The sequence below is a fragment of the Phocoena phocoena genome, chromosome 13, assembly GCF_963924675.1.
Source record: "Phocoena phocoena chromosome 13, mPhoPho1.1, whole genome shotgun sequence".
In the NCBI taxonomy this organism is placed as follows: Eukaryota; Metazoa; Chordata; class Mammalia; order Artiodactyla; family Phocoenidae; genus Phocoena; species Phocoena phocoena.
In genome coordinates this window covers 55,617,643-55,638,913 of record NC_089231.1, presented here as the reverse complement: position 1 = coordinate 55,638,913, position 21,271 = coordinate 55,617,643, and the positions used below count along the sequence as shown (strand labels likewise).

Sequence of the window (21,271 nt, the reverse complement as noted above, 5' to 3'; positions counted from 1 at the left end):
TGTTTTTTGACTCATCTGTTCACTAAGGGCTTTATTTTATGTTATTTTTATTTGATTCAGAAAACTTTGCCTAATTTGACTGAGTTACAGGCATTGTGTTTGAAATGAAATATGAAAACCAAAAGGCTGGAGAGCTTTTTTTTTTTTTTTCATTTTATTAGCACAGTTCAAATATACTTTTCTTTCTGGTTCATTTTCTTAAAATTGTAAGGTAGTTTTCTTAATCTTGAATTTATCCCTTAGAGCATTAATACTCAACACTGTGAATTTCTTTATATCAAAGGAAAAACACATTTACGACACATCGTGTCTGATCTGTACTCGTGTTTCTGTGTTAGAGTCAAAAATAATCTTTTCATATATTTAGCCTCCAAGTCTCAATGTCAAAACTGTGGTACATGGGGCTTCCCTGGTGGCGCAGTTGTTGAGAATCTGCCTGCTAATGCAGGGGACACGGGTTCGAGCCCTGGTCTGGGAAGATCCCACATGCCGCGGAGCAACTAGGCCCGTGAGCCACAACTACTGAGCCTGAGCGTCTGGAGCCTGTGCTCTGCAACAAGAGAGGCCGCGGTAGTGAGAGGCCCGCGCACCACGATGAAGAGTGGCCCCCGCTTGCCCTCGCACAGAAACGAAGACCCAACACAGCAAAAATAAATAAAATAAATTAATAAACTACCCCCAACATCTTCTTTAAAAAAAAAAAATTGTGGTACATGAATTATGCTCTGCATTTGTTTCATAGGAACCAATACAGCATCCTTAATAATAGGGACCTTAAAGTGGCATTAACAGAATTGTTGGAATTTCACATTTCAGTCTATACCAGATTTCTCAACCTTGGCCCTATTGACATTTTAGGCCAGGTAATTCTATGTTGTAGGGGGCTGTCCTGTGCATCGTAAGATGTTTAGCAGCATCCCTGGCCTCTACTCGCTAGACGCCTATGGTCCCCCCACTCCCTCCTCCCCCCCCAACCCCCATCATGACAATCAAAATTGTCTCCAGACATTATCACATGTCCCTGGGGGGCAAAATCACCCTAGTTGAGAACTCCTGGTCTATGCCATTTATAACATTTTCAGTGTTATTCTTGACCTTAAGTACATGTAGTGGCATCATAAAAATCTAAGTAAAATAATGTCACCTTCTCTCTGGAGACTTTTCTAATCAGGCTCCCTGATTACTCTCCAATCACTTTTCACCCACTGTCCAACTTCTCTCCCTCTTTCCTAATTCCATCTCATACTTTCATTTACTCCTCTTTAATAACTTTCAATGAAAGTAAGATTTGTTGGGATTGAAAATCAATTATCTTGCTTATTACCTTTCTGGTTTTGCACACATTCTGGTGTAAAGTCCCTCACTTGAAGCAGGAGTTGAATCATTCTCTCTTTCTGATGTCTTTCTGATATCACAGAAATGAATTTCCTCTTTAACTTTATACTGCCTGTCTCACTCATTTTCCTTACTCGGGATCTAAACTGCTTTCCTTTGTAAATAACACTTTCAAAATTAATGGAAAGAAATCTCTTTCGTTGAGCTTTACTGCAGGATCAGCACCCCTCTCCCCTTTCATCTTCATTATGACATAAATAACAGCCTGGCTTACAATTGTTCCTGAAAGGTTTCTCCCAATTAAATGCTATCTCTCAAGAAGGGTGAGAGAGCCTATGTGTTTCAGGAGATACATGGGGAACAGTGTATGAACACAGGCTGTTTACCTCGCCTGTGTCAGTACAGTTCCGGAAACGTGGAATCTAGCAGATTGTGAGTTGTTTGAGAACAGAGACTATGCCCCCTCTCCCCAAAATACCATGTGCATGCTTGGTAAGACTCACAAGGTACATAAGTAAACTAGTAACAAACCCATTTGGGACCAATCTGGCCAGTTTACCAATTTCTCAGTGCAGCTGAACTGCATTTGTGAATGTTTCTGATTTTTGTATTTATCTCTGTCAGGTCGCCCTTCAGCACCCTGGACTGGACAGATCATTGTCACTGAGGAGGAACCGACAGGTAAAAACCACGTTTTCCCCGGACAGTATTGCCAGTGCTCTGCTATGCAGTTTGGCTTTTGTTGTGAGGCTACAGTGTATATTATTTAAGTGTTTTGGAAAGAACATTCTCAAATATTTGGAGATCATGAAGTAACTTATATTGTCAGAGAATCGCTTTTTTAAAAAGCTTTATTGAGGTATAATGACATACACTAAACTGCATGTCTGCAAAATGAGCAATGTGATAAATTTTACATGTGCAAACACCTGTGAAACCATCACCGTGATCAAAATAATGAACATATCCATCACCCCTAAATTTCCTCATACCCCTCTGAAATACCTCCCTCCTGCCCCTTCCTCATCTCCAGGCCATCACTGATCGGCTTTCTGTCACTATCGTTTGTGTTGTCCACAATTTTAGATCAATGGAATCATACTCATTTTTGTCTGGTTTCTTTCACTCAGCATAATTATTCTGAGATTTATCCATATTGATGCATGTATCAGTTTATTCCAACTTATTTATACCTTCACCATTGAAACCTTCTATGAACCTCCTTGTTAAGTGTTTTTGTGGACATACACTTTCATTTCTCTTGGATAAATACCCAGGGTTTGAATGATTAGGTCATCTGATAGGTGTTTGTTTAATTTTTAAAGAAATTGCCAACTGTTTTCCAAAATGGTTGTACCATTTTACATTCCCATCTGCAGTAGTCCAGAGTTTCAGCTGCTCCATACTGTAACCAGTTCGTGGTATGGTCAGTCTTTTTAATTTTAGCCTTTATCATTGGTGCATAGTGGTGTTTTGTACCATGGCGGTATTTCATAGTAGGTGTATAGTGGTCTTAATTTGCACTTCCCTTATACTGTTGAGCACCTTTTCATGTGCTTATTTGCCATTTTTGCATCATATTTGACATCTTTGCCAAATCCAAGTTCATTCAGATATTCTCCCTTTTTTTTTTCTAGACATGTTATAGCATTAGCTCTTATATTTCAATCTATGATCCATTTCAAATTAATTATTTCTATATTGTGTGGATTAAGGGTCTAAGTTATTATTATTTTGCATATGGCTCTCCAGTTATTTCAGCAATATCTGTTGAAAAGATTATTTTCTTCCCATTGAATTGCCTTAGCACCATTGTCCAAATCAGTTGATTGTATATTTGTGGATCTATTTCTGGAATCTTTATTGGTCAATTTTATTTTCTCTACACCAGTACCACACTGTCTTGATTACTGTAGCTTTTATAAGCTTCATGTTTTTTTTAAAGCTTCACCGTTTTGCAATCAGGTAGTATAAGTCCTCTAATCTTTTTTTTCCCCCACAGTTGTTTTGGCTGTTCTAAGTCTTTGCATTTCCATGTAGAATTTAAAATCAGCTTATCAATTTCTTAAAAAAAAACAAAAAACCCTGCTGGGATTTCATTTGAGTCTTTTATTCTTCGTGATTTTCTATCTACTCATTCTATCAATTATTTTATTTAATTATTTTATTTTATTTATTTATTTTTGGCTGCGTCGGGTCTTCATTGCTACGCAGGCTTTCTCTAGTTGTGGCCAGCGGAGGCTACTCTTCGTTGTGGTGCGTGGGTTCCTCATTGCGGTGACTTCTCTTGTTGCAGAGCATGGTCTCTAGGCATGCGGGCTTCAGTAGTTGTGGCTCGCAGGCTCTAGAGCGCAGGCTCAGTAGTTGTGTCGCACGGGCTTAGTTGCTCCGCGGCATGTGGGATCTTCCCGGACCAGGGCTTGAACCTGTGTACCCTGCTTTGGCAGGCAGATTCTTAACCATTGTACCACAAGGGAAGCCCCTCTATCAATTATTGTTAAAATAGTGGTGACATCTCCAACTAAATGGTGGATTTAAATGCTTCTTGTAGTTTTATCAGGTTTGGTTTCATGTGTTTTGAAGCTTTGTTATTAGATGCATAAATATTTTTATTGTTATATCCTCTTATGCACTGACCACTTTAATATTAGGAAGTTACTCCTTTTATCCACGGTAATACATTTTTGCTTGGAAATCTGTTTTGTCTGATATGAATATAATGACCCCAGCTTTCTTTTGATTAGTGTTAGCATGACATATGATTTCCTTCCTTTTACTTTTAACCTATGTGTCTTTGTATTTAAATCATGTTTCTTGTAGGCAGCATATAATTGGGCCTTGCCTTTTTATGCAATCTGGTAATCTTTACCTTTTAATTGGGGTGTTTGAGCTATTTACATTTCATGTGATTATTGATATGGCTGCATTTAAATCTACCATCTTGCTAGTTGTTTTCTATCCGTTCCATCTACTTGTTTGCTTTCTTTTCCCTCTTTCTACATTCTTTTGGATTAAATATCTTTTATTATTCCATTTTATCTACGTTATCTTATTAACTATAATTATTTTTTCTTTTATAGTAGTTTGGAATTTATAATATACATCATATGACAATGTACCTTAAAGTAATATTATCCTACTTCACATGTAGTATAAGAACTTACAGCAGTATCATTCCATTTACCCCTCCTAGCCATGGTGGTGTTGTTATATATTTTATTTGTTTATATATTATAAACTCTATGATACGATGTTATTATTTTGGTTCAAACAGTCACAAAGCTTTCAAAGAAATTTTAAAAGTATGAAAAATGTTTTCAGTATTCACTCACATTTTTACCATTTCTGTTGCTCTTTATTTCTCTGTGTAGATGTGGATTTCCATCTGATGTGATTTTCTTTCCACCTAAGGCATTTCCTTTAATATTTCTTGTAGTGCAATCCTGCTGGTTATGAATTATTTTATTATTTGTATGTTTGTGAGAGTCTGTATTTCGTCTTCATTTTTGGACTATATCTTCACCAGCTATAGAATTCTAGGTTGACAGTCTTTCTTTAGAGGTTGGTCCATTGTAATATAGGTCTGCACTGTAAGAATGACTGCTATCATTTTTTTCCCTGTCATTCTTATTTGTGTTTTTCTGTATGTAATGTATTTTTTTCCCATGTCTGCTTTTAAGATATTCCCTTTATCACTGGCTTTAGAAATTTGATTATGATGTGCATTTGTGTAGTTTCCTTCATATCATGTGCTTGGCGTTTGCAAGTTCCTTGAATCTGTGCATTTATGGTTTTCATCAGATTTGGAAAATTTTTTTCACATTATTTCTTTAAATATTTTTTTCTATACTCCCCTCTCTCTTCTCTTCCTCAGGAACTCCAATTACATGCCTCTTGAAACCAAAGCTCAGTGATGCTGTGCTCATTTTTCCTATCAGTCTTTTTTTCTTTCCGTGTTTCATTTCTTTCTGTGTTACTTTCTACTGCTATGTCATTACTTTTATTATTATTCTCCTCTTTAGCCTCTAACCTATTGTGAATTCCAGGCAATGTATTCTTTGTAAAAGACTTTGTAGTTTTCATCTTAGAAATTAATTTGTATTATTTTAATATTTTCCATGTCTTTAATTATCATCTTTAATCTTTAGCCTCTTGAACATGTGGAATACATTTATAATAACTTTATGTCCTTGTCTACTATTCTATCATTTGTGACATCTCTGGTTTTGTATCATTGATTGATTTTTCTCCTCATCATGGGTTGTATTTTCTTGCTTCTTTGCATACTTGGTGATTTTTTTCTTTTTTTTGGCTGTGCCTCATGGCTGTTGGGATCTTAGTTCCCTGACCAGGGATTGAACCTAGGCCCTCAACAGCGAGAACACTAACCACTGGGCCACCAAGGAATTCCCTGGTCATTTTTTTTTTTTAACATCTTTATTGGAGTATAATTGCTTTACAATGGTGTGTTAGTTTCTGCTTTATAACAAAGTGAATCAGTTATATATATAAACATGTTCCCATATCTCTTCCCTCTTGCATCTCCCTCCCTCCCACCCTCCCTATTCCACCCCTCTAGGTGGTCACAAACCACTGAGCTGATCTCCCTGTGCTGTGCGGCTGCTTCCCACTAGCTAGCTATTTTATGTTTGGTAGTATATATATGTCCATGCCACTCTCTCACTTTGTCACAGCTTACCCTTCCCCCTCCCCATATCCTCAAGTCCATTCTCTAGTAGGTCTGTGTCTTTATTCCTGTCTTAGCCCTAGGTTCTTCATGACATTTTTTTCTCTTAAATTCCATATATATGTGTTAGCATATGGTATTTGTCTTTCTCTTTCTGACTTACTTCACTCTGTATGACAGACTCTAGGTCCATCCGCCTCATTACAAATAGCTCAATTTCGTTTCTTTTTATGGCTGAGTAATATTCCATTGTATATATGTGCCACATCCATTCATCTGATGATGGACACTTAAGTTGTTTCCATCTCCTGACTATTGTAAATAGAGCTGCAATGAACATTTTGGTACATGACTCTTTTTGAATTATGGTTTTCTCAGGGTATATGCCCAGTAGTGGGATTGCTGGGTCATATAGTAGTTCTATTGGTAGTTTTTTAAGGAACCTCCATAGTGTTCTCCATAGTGGCTGTACCAATTCACATTTCCACCAGCAGTGCAATAGTTTTCCCTTTTCTCAACACCCTCTCCAGCATTTATTGTTTCTAGATTTTTTTTTTTTTTTTTTTTTTTGCCATGGCTCATAGGCCCAGCCACTCCGTGGCATGTGGGATCTTCGCGGACCGGGGCATGAACCTGTGTCCCCTGCATTGGCAGGCGGACTCTCAACCACTGCGCCACCAGGGAAGGCCCGTGTTTCTAGATTTTTTGATGATGGCCATTCTGACTGGTGTGAGATGATATCTCATTGTAGTTTTGATTTGCATTTCTCTAATGATTAATGATATTGAGCATTCTTTCATGTGTTTGTTGGCAGTCTGTATATCTTTTTTGGAGAAATGTCTATTTAGGTCTTCTGCCCATTTTTGGATTGGGTTGTTTGTTTTTTTGTTATTGAGCTGCTTGTAAATTTTGGAGAGTAATCCTTTGTCAGTTGCTTCATTTGCAAATATTTTCTCCCATTCTGAGGGTTGTCTTTTGGTCTTGTTTATGGTTTCCTTTGCTGTGCAAAAGCTTTGAAGTTTCATTAGGTCCCACCTGTTTATTTTTGTTTTTATTTCCATTTCTCTAGGAGGTGGATCAAAAAGGATCTTTCTGTGGTTTATGTCATAGAGTGTTCTGCCTACGTTTTCCTCTAAGAGTTTGATAGTTTCTGGCCTTACATTTAGGTCTTTAATCCATTTTGAGCTTATTTTTGTGTATGGTGTTAGGGAGTGATCTAACTCATACTTTTACATGTACCTGTCCAGGTTTCCCAGCACCACTTATTGAAGCGGCTGTCCTTTCTCCATTGTACATTCCTGCTTCCTTTATCAAAGACAAGGTGACCATATGTGCGTGGGTTTATCTCTGGGCTTTCTATCCTGGTCCATTGATCTGTATTTCTGTTTTGTGCCAGTACCATACTGTCTTGATTACTGTAGCTTTGTAGTATAGTCTGAAGTCAGGGAGCCTGATTCCTCCAGCTCCATTTTTCGTTCTCAAGATTGCTTTGGCTATCCAGGGTCTTTTGTGTTTCCATACAAATTGTGAAATTTTTTGTTTCTAGTTCTGTGAAAAATGCCAGTGGTAGTTTGATAGGAATTGCATTGAATCTGTAGATTGCTTTGGGTAGTAGAGTCATTTTCACAATGTTGATTCTTCCAATCCAAGAATATGGTATATCTCTCCATCTATTTGTATCATCTTTAATTTCTTTCATCAGTGTCTTATAATTTTCTGCATACAGGTCTTTTGTCTCCTTAGGTAGGTTTATTCCTAGATATTTTATTCTTTTAGTTGCAATGGTAAATGGGAGTGTTTTCTTGATTTCACTTTCAGATTTTTCATCATCAGTGTATAGGAATGCCAGAGATTTCTGTGCATGAATTTTGTATCCTGCTACTTTACCAAATTCATTGATTAGCTCTAGTAGTTTTCTGGTGGCATCTTTAGGATTCTTTATGTATAGTATCATGTCATCTGCAAACAGTGACAGCTTTACCTCTTTTCTGATTTGGATTCCTTTTATTTCCTTTTCTTCTCTGATTGCTATGGCTAAAATTTCCAAAACTATGTTGAATAAGAGTGGTGAGAGTGGGCAACCTTGTCTTGTTCCTGATCTTAGTGGAAATGCTTTCAGTTTTTCACCATTGAGGACGATGTTGGCTGTGGGTTTGTCATATATGGCCTTTATTACGTTGAGGAAAGTTCCCTCTATGCCTACTTTCTGCAGGGTTTTTATCATAAATGGGTGTTGAATTTTGTCGAAAGCTTTCTCTGCATCTATTGAGATGATCATATGGTTTTTCTCCTTCAGTTTGTTAATATGGTGCATCACATTGATTGATTTGCATATATTGAAGAATCCTTGCATTCCTGGAATAAACCCCACTTGATCATGGTGTATGATCCTTTTAATGTGCTGTTGGATTCTGTTTGCTAGTATTTTGTTGAGGATTTTTGCATCTATGTTCATCAGTGATACTGGCCTGTAGTTTTCTTTCTTTGTGACATCCTTGTCTGGTTTTGGTATCAGGGTGATGGTGGCCTCGTAGAATGAGTTTGGGAGTGTTCCTCCCTCTGCTATATTTTGGAAGAGTTTGAGAAGGATAGGTGTTAGCTCTCCTATAAATGTTGGATAGAATTCGCCTGCAAAGCCATCTGGTCCTGGGCTTTTGTTTGTTGGAAGATTTTTAATCACAGTTTCAATTTCAGTGCTTGTGATTGGTCTGTTCATATTTTCTATTTCTTCCTGATACAGTCTTGGCAGGTTGTGCATTTCTAAGAATTTGTCCATTTCTTCCAGTTTGTCCATTTTATTGGCATAGAGTTGCTTGTAGTAGTCTCTTAGGATGCTTTGTATTTCAACGGTGTCTGTTGTAACTTCTCCTTTTTCATTTCTAATTCTACTGATTTGAGTCTTCTCCCTTTTCTTTCCTGATGAGTCTAGCTAATGGTTTATAATTTTGTTTATCTTCTCAAAGAAACAGCTTTTAGTTTTATTGATCTTTGCTATCGTTTCCTTCATTTCTTTTTCATTTATTTCTGATCTGATCTTGATTTCTTTCCTTCTGCTAACTTTGGGGTTTTTTTGTTCTTCCTTCTCTAATAGCTTTAGGTGCAAGGTTAGGTTGTTTATTCGAGATGTTTCCTGTTTCTTAAGGTAGAATTGTATTGCTATAAACTTCCCTCTTAGAACTGCTTTTGCTGCATCCCATAGGTTTTGGGTCATCATGTCTCCATTGTCATTTGTATCTAGGTATTTTCTGATTTCCTCTTTGATTTCTTCAGTGATCACTTCATTATTAAGTAGTGTATTGTTTAGCCTCCATGTGTTTGTATTTTTTACAGATCTGTAATTGATATCTAGTCTCATAGCGTTGTGGTCAGAAAAGATACTTGATACAATTTCAATTTTCTTAAATTTACCAAGGCTTGATTTGTGACCCAAGATATGATCTATCCTGGAGAATGTTCCATGAGCACTTGAGAAAAATGTGTATTCTGTTGTTTTTGGATGGAATGTCCTATAAATATCAATTAAGTCCATCTTGTTTAATGTATCATTTAAAGCTTGTGTTTCCTTATTTATTTTCATGTTGGATGATCTACTATGAATGTGTTACTGTCGATTTCCCCTTTTATGGCTGTTAGTATTTGCCTTATATATTGAGGTGCTCCTTTGTTGGGTTCATAAATATTTACAATTGTTATATCTTCCTGGATCGATCCCGTGATCATTATGTAGTCTCCTTCTTTGTCTCTTGTAATAGTCTTTATTTTAAAGTCTATTTTGTCTGATATGAGAATTGCTACTCCAGCTTTCTTTTGGTTTCCATTTGCATGGAATATCTTTTTCCATCCCCTCACTTTCAGTCTGTATGTGTCTCTAGGTCTGAAGTGGGTCTCTTGTAGACAGCATATATATGGGTCTTGTTTTTGTATCCACTCAGCCAGTCTGTGTCTTTTGGTGGGAGCATTTAATCCATTTACATTTAAGGTAATTATCGATATGTATGTTCCTATTACCATTTTCTTAATTGTTTTGGGTTTGTTATTGTAGGTCTTTTCCTTTTCTTGTGTTTCTTGCCTAGAGAAGATCCTTTAGCATTTGTTGTAAAGCTGGTTTGCTGGTGCTGAACTCTCTCAGCTTTTGCTTGTCTGTAAAGGTTTTAAGTTCTCCATCAAATCTGAATGAGATCCTTGCTTGGTAGAGTAACCTTGGTTGTAGGTTTTTCTCCTTCATCACTTTAAATATGTCCTGTCAGTCCCTTCTGGCTTGCAGAGTTTCTGCTGAAAGATCAGCTGTTAACCTTATGGGGATTCCCTTGTGTGTTATTTTTCCCTTGCTGCTTTTAATATGTTTTCTTTGTATTTAATTTTGATTAAATTAAATATGATTAATTTTGATTAATCAAAATTAATCAGTTTGATTAATATGTGTCTTGGAGTGTTTCTCCTTGGATTTATTCTGTATGGGACTCTCTGTGCTTCCTAGACTTGATTAATTATTTTTCTTTCCCATATTAGGGAAGTTTTCAACTATAATCTCTTCAAATATTTTCTCAGTCCCTTTCTTTTTCTCTTCTTCTTCTGGAACCCCTATAACTTGAATGTTCATGTGTTTAATGTTGTCCCAGAGGTCTCGGAGACTGTGTTCAGTTCTTTTCATTCTTTCTTCTTTATTTTGCTCTGCAGTAGTTATTTCCAATATTTTATCTTCCAGGTCACTTATCCGTTCTTCTGCCTCAGTTATTCTGCTATTGATCCCTTCTAGAGTATTTTTAATTTCATTTATTGTGCTGTTCATCATTGCTTGTTTCATCTTTAGTTCTTCTAGGTCCTTTTTAAATGTTTCTTGCATTTTCCCTATTCTATTTCCAAGATTTTGGATCATCTTTACTATCATTATTCTGAATTCTTTTTCAGGTAGACTGCCTATTTCCTCTTCATTTGTTACGTCTGGTGGGTTTTTATCTTGCTCCTTCATCTGCTGTGTGTTTTTCTGTCTTCTCATTTTGCTTATCTTACTGTGTTTGGGGTCTCCTTTTTGCAGGCTGCAGGTTCATAGTTCCTGTTGTTTTTGGTGTCTCTCCCCAGTGGCTAAAGTTGGTTCAGTGGGTTGTGTAGGCTTCCTGGTGGAGGGGACTAGTGCCTGTGTTCTGGTGGATGAGGCTGGGTCTTGTCTTTCTGGTGGGCAGGTCCACGTCTGGTGGTCTGTTTTGGGATGTCTGTGGACTCATTCTGATTTTAGGCAGCCTCTCTGCTAATGGGTGGGGTTGTGTTCCTGTCTTGCTAGTTGTTTGGTGTAGGGTGTCCAGCACTGTAGCTTGCTGGTCGTTGAGTGAAGCTGGGTGTTGGTGTTGAGATGGAGATCTCTGGGAGATTTTTGCCGTTTGATATTACGTGGAGCTGGGAGGTGTCTTGTGGACCAGTGTCCTGAAGTTGGCTCTCCCACCTCAGAGGCACAGCACTGACTCCTGTCTGCAGCACCAAGAGCCTTACATCCCCACGGCTCAGAATAAAAGGGAGAAAAAGTAGAAAGAAAGAAAGAAAGAAAGAAAGAAAGAAAGAAAGAAAGAAGATAAAATAAAATAAAGTAAGGTAAAATAAAATAAAGTTATTAAAATAAAAAGATAATTATTAAGAAAAAAAAATTTTTTTAAGTAAAAAAACCAACAACAAAAAAAAAGGACGGATACAACCCTAGGACAAATGGTGAAAGCAAAGCTATACAGACAAAATCTCACACAGAAGCATACACATACACACTCACAAAAAGAGGAAAAGGGGAAAAAATCCTAAATCTTGCTCTCAAAGTCCACCTCCTCAATTTGAGATGATTTGTTGTCTATTCAGGTATTCCATAGATGCAGGTACATCAAGTTGATTGTGGAGATTTAATCCGCTGCTCCTGAGGCTACTGGGAGAGATTTCCCTTTCCCTTCTTTGTTCGCACAGCTCCCGGGGTTCAGCTTTGGATTTGACCCCGCCTCTGCTTGTACGTCTGTGGAGGGCGTCTGTTCTTCACTCAGACAGGACGGGGTTAAAGGAGCCACTGATTCTGGGGCTCTGGCTCACTCAGGCTGGGGGGAAGGAGGGGCACGGAGTGCGCGGCGAGCCTGCAGCGGCAGAGGCCGGCGTGACGTTGCACCAGCCTGAGGCGCCGTGCGTTCTCCCGGGGAAGTTGTCCCTGGATCACCGGACCCTGGCAGTGGTGGGCTGCACAGGCTCCCCGGAAGGGGGGTGTGGATAGTGACCTGTGCTCGCACACAGGCTTCTTGGTGGCGGCAGCAGCAGCCTTAGCGTCTCATGCCCGTCTCTGGGGTCCGCGCTTTTAGCCGCGGCTCGCGCCCGTCTCTGGAGCTCCTTTAAGCAGCGCTCTTAATCCCCTCTCCTTGTGCACCAGGAAACAAAGAGGGAAGACAAAGTCCCTTGCCTCTTCGGCAGGTCCAGACTTTTTCCCTGACTCCCTCCCGGCTAGCCGTGGTGCACTAACCCCTTCAGGCTATGTTCACGCCGCCAGTACTCTCCCTGCGCTCCGACCGAAGCCCAAGCCTCAGCTCCCAGTTCCGCCCACCTGGGTGTGTAAGCAGACAAGCCTCTCGGGCTGGTGAGTGCCGGTCGGCCCCGATCCTCTGTGCGAGAATCTCCCCGCTTTGCCCTCCGCATCCCTGTTGCTGCGTTCTCCTCTGCGGCTCCGAAGCTTCCCCCTTCCGCCACCCGTAGTCTCCGCCCGCGCAGGGGCTTCTAGTGTGTGGAAACCTTTCCTCCTTCACGGCTCCTTCCCACTGGTGCAGGTCCCGTCCCTATTCTTTTTTCTTTTGCCCTACCCAGGTACGTGGGGAGTTTCTTGCCTTTTGGGAGGTCTGAGGTCTTCTGCCAGCATTCAGTAGATGTTCTGTAGGAGTTGTTCCACGTGTAGATGTATTTCTGGTGTATCTGTGGGGAGGAAGGTGATGTCTGCGTCTTACTCTTCTGCCATCTTCCCCTAGATCCTCCATTTTTTTTTTTTTTTTTTAATGACATGCCAGACATTTTGAATTTATGTTGTTTGGTGTTGGATATTTTTTTATGTCTATAAATATTCTTGAGCTTTGTTCTGGGGAAACAATTTGATTCTTTCAAGGTTTGCTTTTGTTTGGTGGAATCAGAGCAGCCTTTAGTGTAGCCGTAATTTGGCTGAATTTCAGAGGTAGTACTTTTCTGAGTACTCTACCGGATGCCCCATGAGTTAGGAGATTTCCAGTCTGGCTGGTGGGAAGATGAACTCTCCCAGGTCCTTTGAGAGCTTTGAGAATTTTTCCCTCCAGTTCTTTTGTGTGGGTGTTCCTGGCCTCAGGTGCTTTCCTTGTATGTGTGTGCTGATCAATACTCAGGTGAATACTCCAAAGGGACCCCCTCAAGTCTCTGAAGCCTTTCTCTCTGTGAAGCCTTTTCCTCCCCATGACTCTCTCTGTGCACACTTTGCCCTCCCTGGAATTACAGCTTCTTCTCCTCCACTCAGGGAGACTGCCAGGCTCCACCTGGGTTTCTCTTCCTGAGCTGCTGCCTTGAAACTCCCTCCAGACAGTAAGCTGGGACAGTGGTAGGGCTCATCTAATTTTCCAGCTATGGGGTATCATTGTCCTATGATGACTGATGTCCAATGTCTATAAATGGTCATTTCATATATTTTGCTCATTACTTTACTTGTTTCACATGGAAGGGCCACTCCAATGTCAAGAACTGTAGAGGGTCTGAAACATCACCCTACTTACGAGCCAGCAAGTTTCATAGCAGTTTCATAGATGCTGACAAAAGGCATGAGACTCCCGGGTCAGAGAGAAAGGGCTCTGTTACCCACAGCACAGCGGACAGCATGAGCTTCGTGTTCTCACTGGTCCCCCTGCTTCCCTGAACCCCACAGGGTGATGTGGAGCCACACATGTGGACGCTGCCCATGCAGAGATCTGCGTCACAGCTGAGAAAGCTTGCCCTTAGGAAACCCCAGTCTTACAAGGGAGCTGCTCACCAATCTACTCAAAGTTTCTTGGAGAAAGACATCTTTACTATTCTGGTCAGAAACAACTCTCTGACCTAGAGGATATACTATTTCTATATTCCAAGGTTGTTTGCCACCCAAGCATACTTGAAAAGATATTCTGTCAAAAAGCTGATTTAAGATGCGCAGAAGGGCTTCCCTGGTGGCGCAGTGGGTAAGAATCCACCTGCCAGTGCAGGGGACACAGGTTCGAGCCGTGGTCTGGGAAGATCCCACATGCCGCAGAGAAACTAAGCCCGTGTATCACAACTACTGAGCCTGTGCTCTAGAGCCTGCCAGCCACAACAAGAGAAGCTACCGCTCTGAGAAGCCCACGCCCCACAATGAAGAGTAGCCCCCGCTCGCCACAACTAGAGAAAGCCTGCACGCAGCAGCAAAGACCCAACGCAGCCAAAAATAAAATAAATTTATTTTAAAAAAGTAAGATGTGCAGAAAACATAACTTGTATCATTGCTACTGTTTTTCAGGACTGTAAGGAAATTAAAATTGTCAAGCAAAGAAAGTAAAATTGTGGCTTTGAATGAATGAATGAATGAATGAAAGTTTTAGGAAGAAGTTTAGAGACAAGGTACTTCTTTTTACTGTGGAGCAGTAATTAGCTCTTCCTCCCTCTGTGACTCTTGAGTGCCCTGGGCTTCCCAAGTGTGTGCCCCTCACTATTCCCTGTTGTTTTTCAGAGGGTATTGTTCCCGGGCCTCCCACAGACCTCTCTGTCATCGAGGCCACACAGAGCTACGTGGTGCTGAGCTGGAAGCCCCCCCGTCAGCGTGGCCATGAGGGCATCCTCTACTTTGTAGAAAAGGTAAGACTCTGGGATCGACATTATACCTCTTTAACACTTCTTCAAGATTTCTTTAAGGAAGTAGAGATTAAATTTCTATTGTGTCCTAAACTTTTTAAACTCTTATAAACTGTAAACAATTTCTATAGAAAAATGTGTATCACACAGAACTTTGCCTTAAAGTTCAGGGGGTTTATGGATCTCTGAGGGTCACCCATAGACTCCTACAAGGTCCACAGACCCCAACTCATAACCGTTCTAAGAAGAGAAATGTTCCTGAAACTGTAGATTGCCTCTGTGATACTGTTTTCTCGACACTTTTTCTGTCTCCCTTGCCCTAGAAATGCCTTTTCATCTCTCTGCACTTGTCCTTCTGCAGGAAGGGTAGATGGGCGAGAGGAATAGAAGATACAATACTTTCAAATGGCTGCGAGAGTGAAGACAGAAAGTCCTCACATGCTCCCTCGAGCTTGGCTGGCACTACTCTAAGTGCCGGTGGGAGGGTGGGGTCAGGGGTTACAATCAAGAAAGATACTGGCTAGTTCTTTCCCTCAAATATCTTACAATTATATTGTAGTTATCTTGGAGGGCAGCATACAATGAAGGCCTAAAATGGGTGGAATGATGAGAATTACATGTGAATCTATCCTATACCCATATTTGAGGGGAGTTCTAATAAGTATTTATGCTGAGAAAATGGAGAAAAGCAAGACCTGGACAAGACGTTATCTGGGGGAGCTACCCCAGCTGCAAGTGCACAGGGGAGCACCTGCCAGGCAAGGCACAGGGCCCGAGGTGGGCGGAGGAAGTCCGCGCCTAAAGGGAACATTGGTACTGGAAAAGGGCATTTAAAGAGAATGTGCTGAAACTGAGGTTCAAAATCTATTGTTAAGAAGGTTTTGATTAGGATATAATTGAAAAAAATTAAAAGAAGTTTATCTTATCTTGTATGTAAGAACATTTTTATTGGCAGTTATGCACCACTTTTTAGAACAATGAATGAAACAACTGTTTGTACTTTTTTGTTATATTTTATTTTTATAAAATTCTGTGATAGCATGTTAAGATATCATTTACATTTTGCTTTCATAGAAAAATCATAGAAAAGGTCATTTTTTTTTTTTGCAAAAATGTTATGGAGCTCAATTAATTTTCCTAAAGTCCTCTCTTTTACCTTTAATGCTACTCTGATCATTTAATTTCAGAACACCTATTATTAGATCACCTTCCCTGACAATTATTACAAGAGAATAGATATCATAGGAATATAGGTGTAGGTAAACATCTGCAAATTAGGTAACAACATAAAAGCAATATTCGACTATCTTTATGGCCTTTTAATTATTTCTGATTAGCAGCTCTTGAGAAAATTATACCGGAGCTAAAAACACTAGGGTCTATGGTTTCCCTTTATTAATTATTATACTTTTCTTTGATGAGGACATTTAACTCACATCTTTGAGGAGCTTTCCTCACTTGCTTCTTATCCCTAACAAATCGGTAACAATAAGCGGATCATCTCTTCAACGTGTAATATGGACATCTTCAAAGAAATTCTGATTTTATCAAAATAATACTAAAAATTTTTATTTTTATTAATTTTTATATTTTCTAGATATTAGCTTCAAATAAAATATAACTTGAGTAGCATTCTTGATTAAAAATTTTTTCCCTCAATTTTTTTTAATAGAGGACAAGACAAAGAGTGATAAACATTCACTTCCTGTGGTGTTTAATACACCCTCCCCAGTGAATCCTTTTGAAATGCTCCACATGAAGACAGTTCTGAATAAGCTCTGTGACAGTAATTACCATCTTTCTTAGAATAATGACACAGTAAGAACCTACTACCGAGGCCTTTTCTTGAGATGAGTCAGCTTTAGCTTCTGTTGAGCATCTCCTCTGGTCACATAAACTCGAATTTCTCCACGAAAGTCTGTCACCTTTCCAGGCCTAAATACGTGAGCCAGGTTAAAATTTAAATGTTCTTCCCACACTGCACCTGTTCGTATGGAACAGAAGGGACATTTATGAGTGCGGCATGGGTAAAGAGGCTTGTACAGGCACCACAGACAGACAAAAGGGCCAGGACATTGAGGTAGTAGGGGAGCAGCACACATCCAGAGACCTGGGGGACATTTACAGAGGAACTGTCCAAATGCTAGACCATTCTCCTGAGCCAAGTCTCAGATTATCTCCGATGAACCACTTCTATCTAATACGTTGACCTTTCTTAAGGGAGATGTTCCCATGCTCTCGTCCTGTGGCGAGTTTCCATCCCCAGGATGTTCACGCCTACAGCCGTGCTGCCTCTTTGGTTACCCCTGTGCTTCATTTCTTCATGGAACTTTTTAAGTGGGATTTGCACATAAAGGACGAACTTGCCTGTCATGGTGACAGGTTGCAACCAGTTATGCCATGTCTGTGAGCTCTGAAATGGTTGATATTGAGAGGAATTAGATAAATCGGGTCTCAGCACTCCCAACCCTTCCATCCTACTATGTTCTTTTCAGCCCCCCAATTTTTCCCCAGATGTCTTATGTTTTCAGCTCTTTCTCTCATTCCCCTATCAGAAGTCTGGTCATGTCAGAGGCAAGGATTGTATTACTTGGTAGCTCTGTTTCTATCAAAGGAATAAAAATAGCTAATGTTTGCAAGGACCACATACTGTTCTAAGCTCTGCATGTGTTAACTCACTTAATTCTTACTGTAATTCTATGAGGGAAATACTTTCATTTACATTATGTCTATTTTGTAGATGAGGAAACTGAAGCATAGATGGGGTATATAATTTGCCCAAGATCACACAACTAGGAAGAGACAGAGCTAGGATTTGAACCCTAGCAGTCTGGCTCAGGTCCATATATCCAGCTCTTATACACTGCTGCCTTTCAACCTTCCCAAGCCTAAGTCTCCTCTGGAAAACCTCAGTAATCACACAATATTACCTCCACAGTACCTACTTCAGAGCACAGTTGAGGGGATTAAAGGGTTACAATGGGGTAAAGTTCTTAGCACACTGAAATGCAGCTACTATTTTTATTATGAAAGTGTAAATGACTGATAAATGTTTATGTGTTCCCTAAGGGAGAAAATGTCAAAATGAATCAAAGCCATAAACTAAAGGATAAAAAGTCTGGGAGAATTCTGTCCCTCAGTGGGGAGCAGATTGACTGTTTGGGGGAATTTATCCTCTCTACCCTCCCACACACAACTGACACATTATCATAAAAGGCACTGCAAGGGACTTCAGAGGTTAGCTTGTCAAATTCGCTTATTTTACAGGTGATGACACTAATGTGACTTTCCCAGGATCACATATCTCGTCGTTACCAAAGCTAGGACCAGAATCGGTGCCTCTGAGTTCTTTTCACCATACCGTATTGCCTCTCATTTCAAGTCAATGAAGGTCATGCTGAGTGACGCACCAATAAGCTCATTGTCCCCCGGCTTTATCATTCTTGACAACTGGTCAGTCTATCGCAAGGTTTGGATTCCCAGAAAAGTCTCTTAAAACTGTTCGGAAGTTCTGGAGCGAAGTCACTTCTGCTACCTTGGGCAGAGCTGCAAGTTATAATAGTAGGGAAAAAGGATTACTGAAGACTGCTGATAGTTTTCTTACTGTATTCTGTACCTAAGCTCAAATACACACCACATCCTTCTTTCAGGGATTTCAAAGTCACTGTAGATCAATTTAATTTCAAGGATAAAATATCTTTAAATTGGTTTTCCCCATTATTTATTCTAAAATAGGGGCAAAAAAATAACATTTTCTTTATCTTACACTAACTTTATGCATTCAGAATTCAGAAAAATTTATTAATTCAGAAACAAAAATTGTTGATTATCTACTATGTGCTAGATAACAATTCCAGGCTCTGGGGTATAGCAGTGAACAAGACAGCTCCCTGAACTTGTTTCACTGGAATTTACTTTCCAATGAAGGAGACAACAAATAAATAATTTAATTTCAAGTGTTGATAAGTGTTTTGGTGAAAAATAAAGCAGAGTAAGTAAGGGATACAGAGAGATAGGAAAGGAGCAAATAAAGCTTTCAGATTGGTAATGGAAGGAGGGTGATCAAGTGGGCCTTTCTGAGGAGGTGGTTTATGAGCACAGACCTGCATGATGTTATGAGACATTAAATAAAACGCAATTAAAATAACACAGTTCGTAACAACATAATGGAAATTTAAGTATAAGTATCTAACATAGCATATTAAATTTAATTACCTACCCTAAGAATTAGAAAAGTATCTGACCCCAAACTATCATCTAAATAAATTAAGGACTTTTGTAAGTAGACCAGTGATCTTATTTAGTTAAAAAGGAAGTGAAGTATTAAAGCAGCATATTTGTTCAACAATACAGCCATATTTGATTTAGATAATCCTGTGTACTTCAGATGTTTCATACCCCATTTCCCCCAAATCTCTTTTGCAGTCCAACTTGCATAACAGGTAGTAGTTTGTTGGCAGATAAACGAACTTCAAGATGCCTGGCTTAGAGTTCCAGTTTACTCTTTCTGTGCTTTCAATGGATTCCACTGTTCTGGCTGCAGTGTGATGCAGGAACAGAAAACTGGCAGCAGGTGAACATGGAGCTCCCTGTGAAGTCTCCCCGCTTTGCTCTGTTTGACTTGACTGAGGGGAAATCCTACCGGTTCCGAGTCCGCTGTTCCAATTCAGCAGGAGTTGGTGAGCCCTCCGAGGCAACGGAAGTGACCATGGTCGAGGACAAACTTGGTAAGTATAGAGTTTGCTTGAGCCACTGTAAACTTATTTAACTTCAGTTCAAGAGAGGATTCCAAAGCAAGAATCTTATTGGAATACGTATATATTCAAAAGTAAAAATCATGACATCCTTTTTTCATATTATAAATGTAATTGATGACTGTACTTGACTGATACATTAAAATTTTTCATTATTATGAATTATTATGAAAAGTACACTTCTCCAAGAGTTTCAACAGTATTGCTAATGTATTTTTTTCCGGAAGGGGTTGGTATGTTCCTGGGTGTTTAGTTTCTCATTGTACTCCCAAACTAGCATATTTTAAAAAACTTTCTGCTTTAACAAATATATTATAAAAGAACTGTGTGTTTGACGTGACTACTAGTGTAAAATTTATATATGTGTGTGCATGTCTGTGCACACGTGATAAGAATGAATTTCTAAACCACATTGGGCTGGACCATCATTTCCCTCTTTTCTCAGACATCCCCAAGCCGCCGAGCAATATCATCCCAAGCAGAAATACAGACACATCAGTTGTCGTTACGTGGGAGGAATCCAAAGATGCTAAGGAGCTGGTCGGGTACTACATAGAGTCAAGTATTGTTGGATCTGGCAAGTGGGAGCCCTGCAACAACAACCCCGTGAAGGGTACAAGGTAACCGCAATATGCAGGATGGGTGGGGGGGGAGTGGGGGTATGACACTGGAGCCACAGGGGCTGAGGAAAGGACCGCAGACATGGACCCAAACAGCAGCACAAGCATCAAACACAGGGAGATTATTAAAAACATTATGCTCTGAATATCCAGATGAACTTAAAATTGAACATGTCTACAGCCATACATTTGAAAAAAGGATTACTAGTGATATTAAACACTTAGAAACACACAATGCCAGCTATGATAAGACATCATTTCATAGCTCTTTTCTGATTCTTTCCCTGTATGCTGTTTGTCCTTTTTAACCCTCTGTTCGTGGTTTAATACCCAGTGTGATACTAGATTTCAAGGATCTAATAGGCTCTAGCGAACGTAAATTAACCAGACATTTTATTTTATTTTTATTTATTACTTTTTTTTGGCCATGCTGCGTGGCATGTGGGATCTTAGTTCCCCGACCAGGGATCAAACCCGTGCCCCCTGCATTGGAAGCACAGAGTCTTAACCACTGGACCACCAGGGAAGTCCCTTATTATTATTCTTTAAATTCAAGTATAATTGACCTACAACACTATGTTAGTTACAGGTGCACAACATAGTTATTCAATATTTCTATACATTACAAAATTATCTCCACGATAAGTCTAATTACTATCTGCCACCATTGCAAAGCTATTACAATATTATTGGCTATATTCCCTGTGCTATAATTTCATCCCCATGACTCATTTATTTTGTAGCTGGAAGTTTGTAACCCTTAATCCCCTTCACCTATTTCACTCACCCCTGACCCTGCTCCCCTCTGTCAAACAACTGTTTGTTCTCTATATCTATGAGTCTGTTTCTGCTTTGTTAACGTTTGTTCATTTGTTTTGTTTTTTAGATTCCACATAGAAGTGAAATGAAATCATATGGTATTTGTCTTTCTCTTTTTGACTTATTTCACTTAGCATAATACCCTCTAGGTTCATCCATGTTGCAAATGACAAGCCTTCATTCTTTTTATGGCTGAGTAACGGTCCATTGTATATATATGCCACATCTTCTTT

At 39.5% G+C, this 21,271-nt stretch overlaps 1 protein-coding gene across 2 annotated transcripts in view; it reads left to right on the top strand.

Annotated features, from left to right (window-relative positions):
* MYOM1 (myomesin 1) overlaps positions 1 to 21,271 on the top strand; it is a 138,844-nt gene that overhangs the window by 55,291 nt on the left and 62,282 nt on the right. For both annotated transcript variants that reach the window (XM_065889262.1, XM_065889261.1), the window contains exons 12-15: positions 1,960 to 2,016; positions 14,724 to 14,848; positions 19,389 to 19,572; positions 20,045 to 20,219. In XM_065889262.1, coding sequence (XP_065745334.1) covers positions 1,960 to 2,016; positions 14,724 to 14,848; positions 19,389 to 19,572; positions 20,045 to 20,219 — 541 coding nt within the window. The remainder of the gene's footprint in view (positions 1 to 1,959; positions 2,017 to 14,723; positions 14,849 to 19,388; positions 19,573 to 20,044; positions 20,220 to 21,271) is intronic.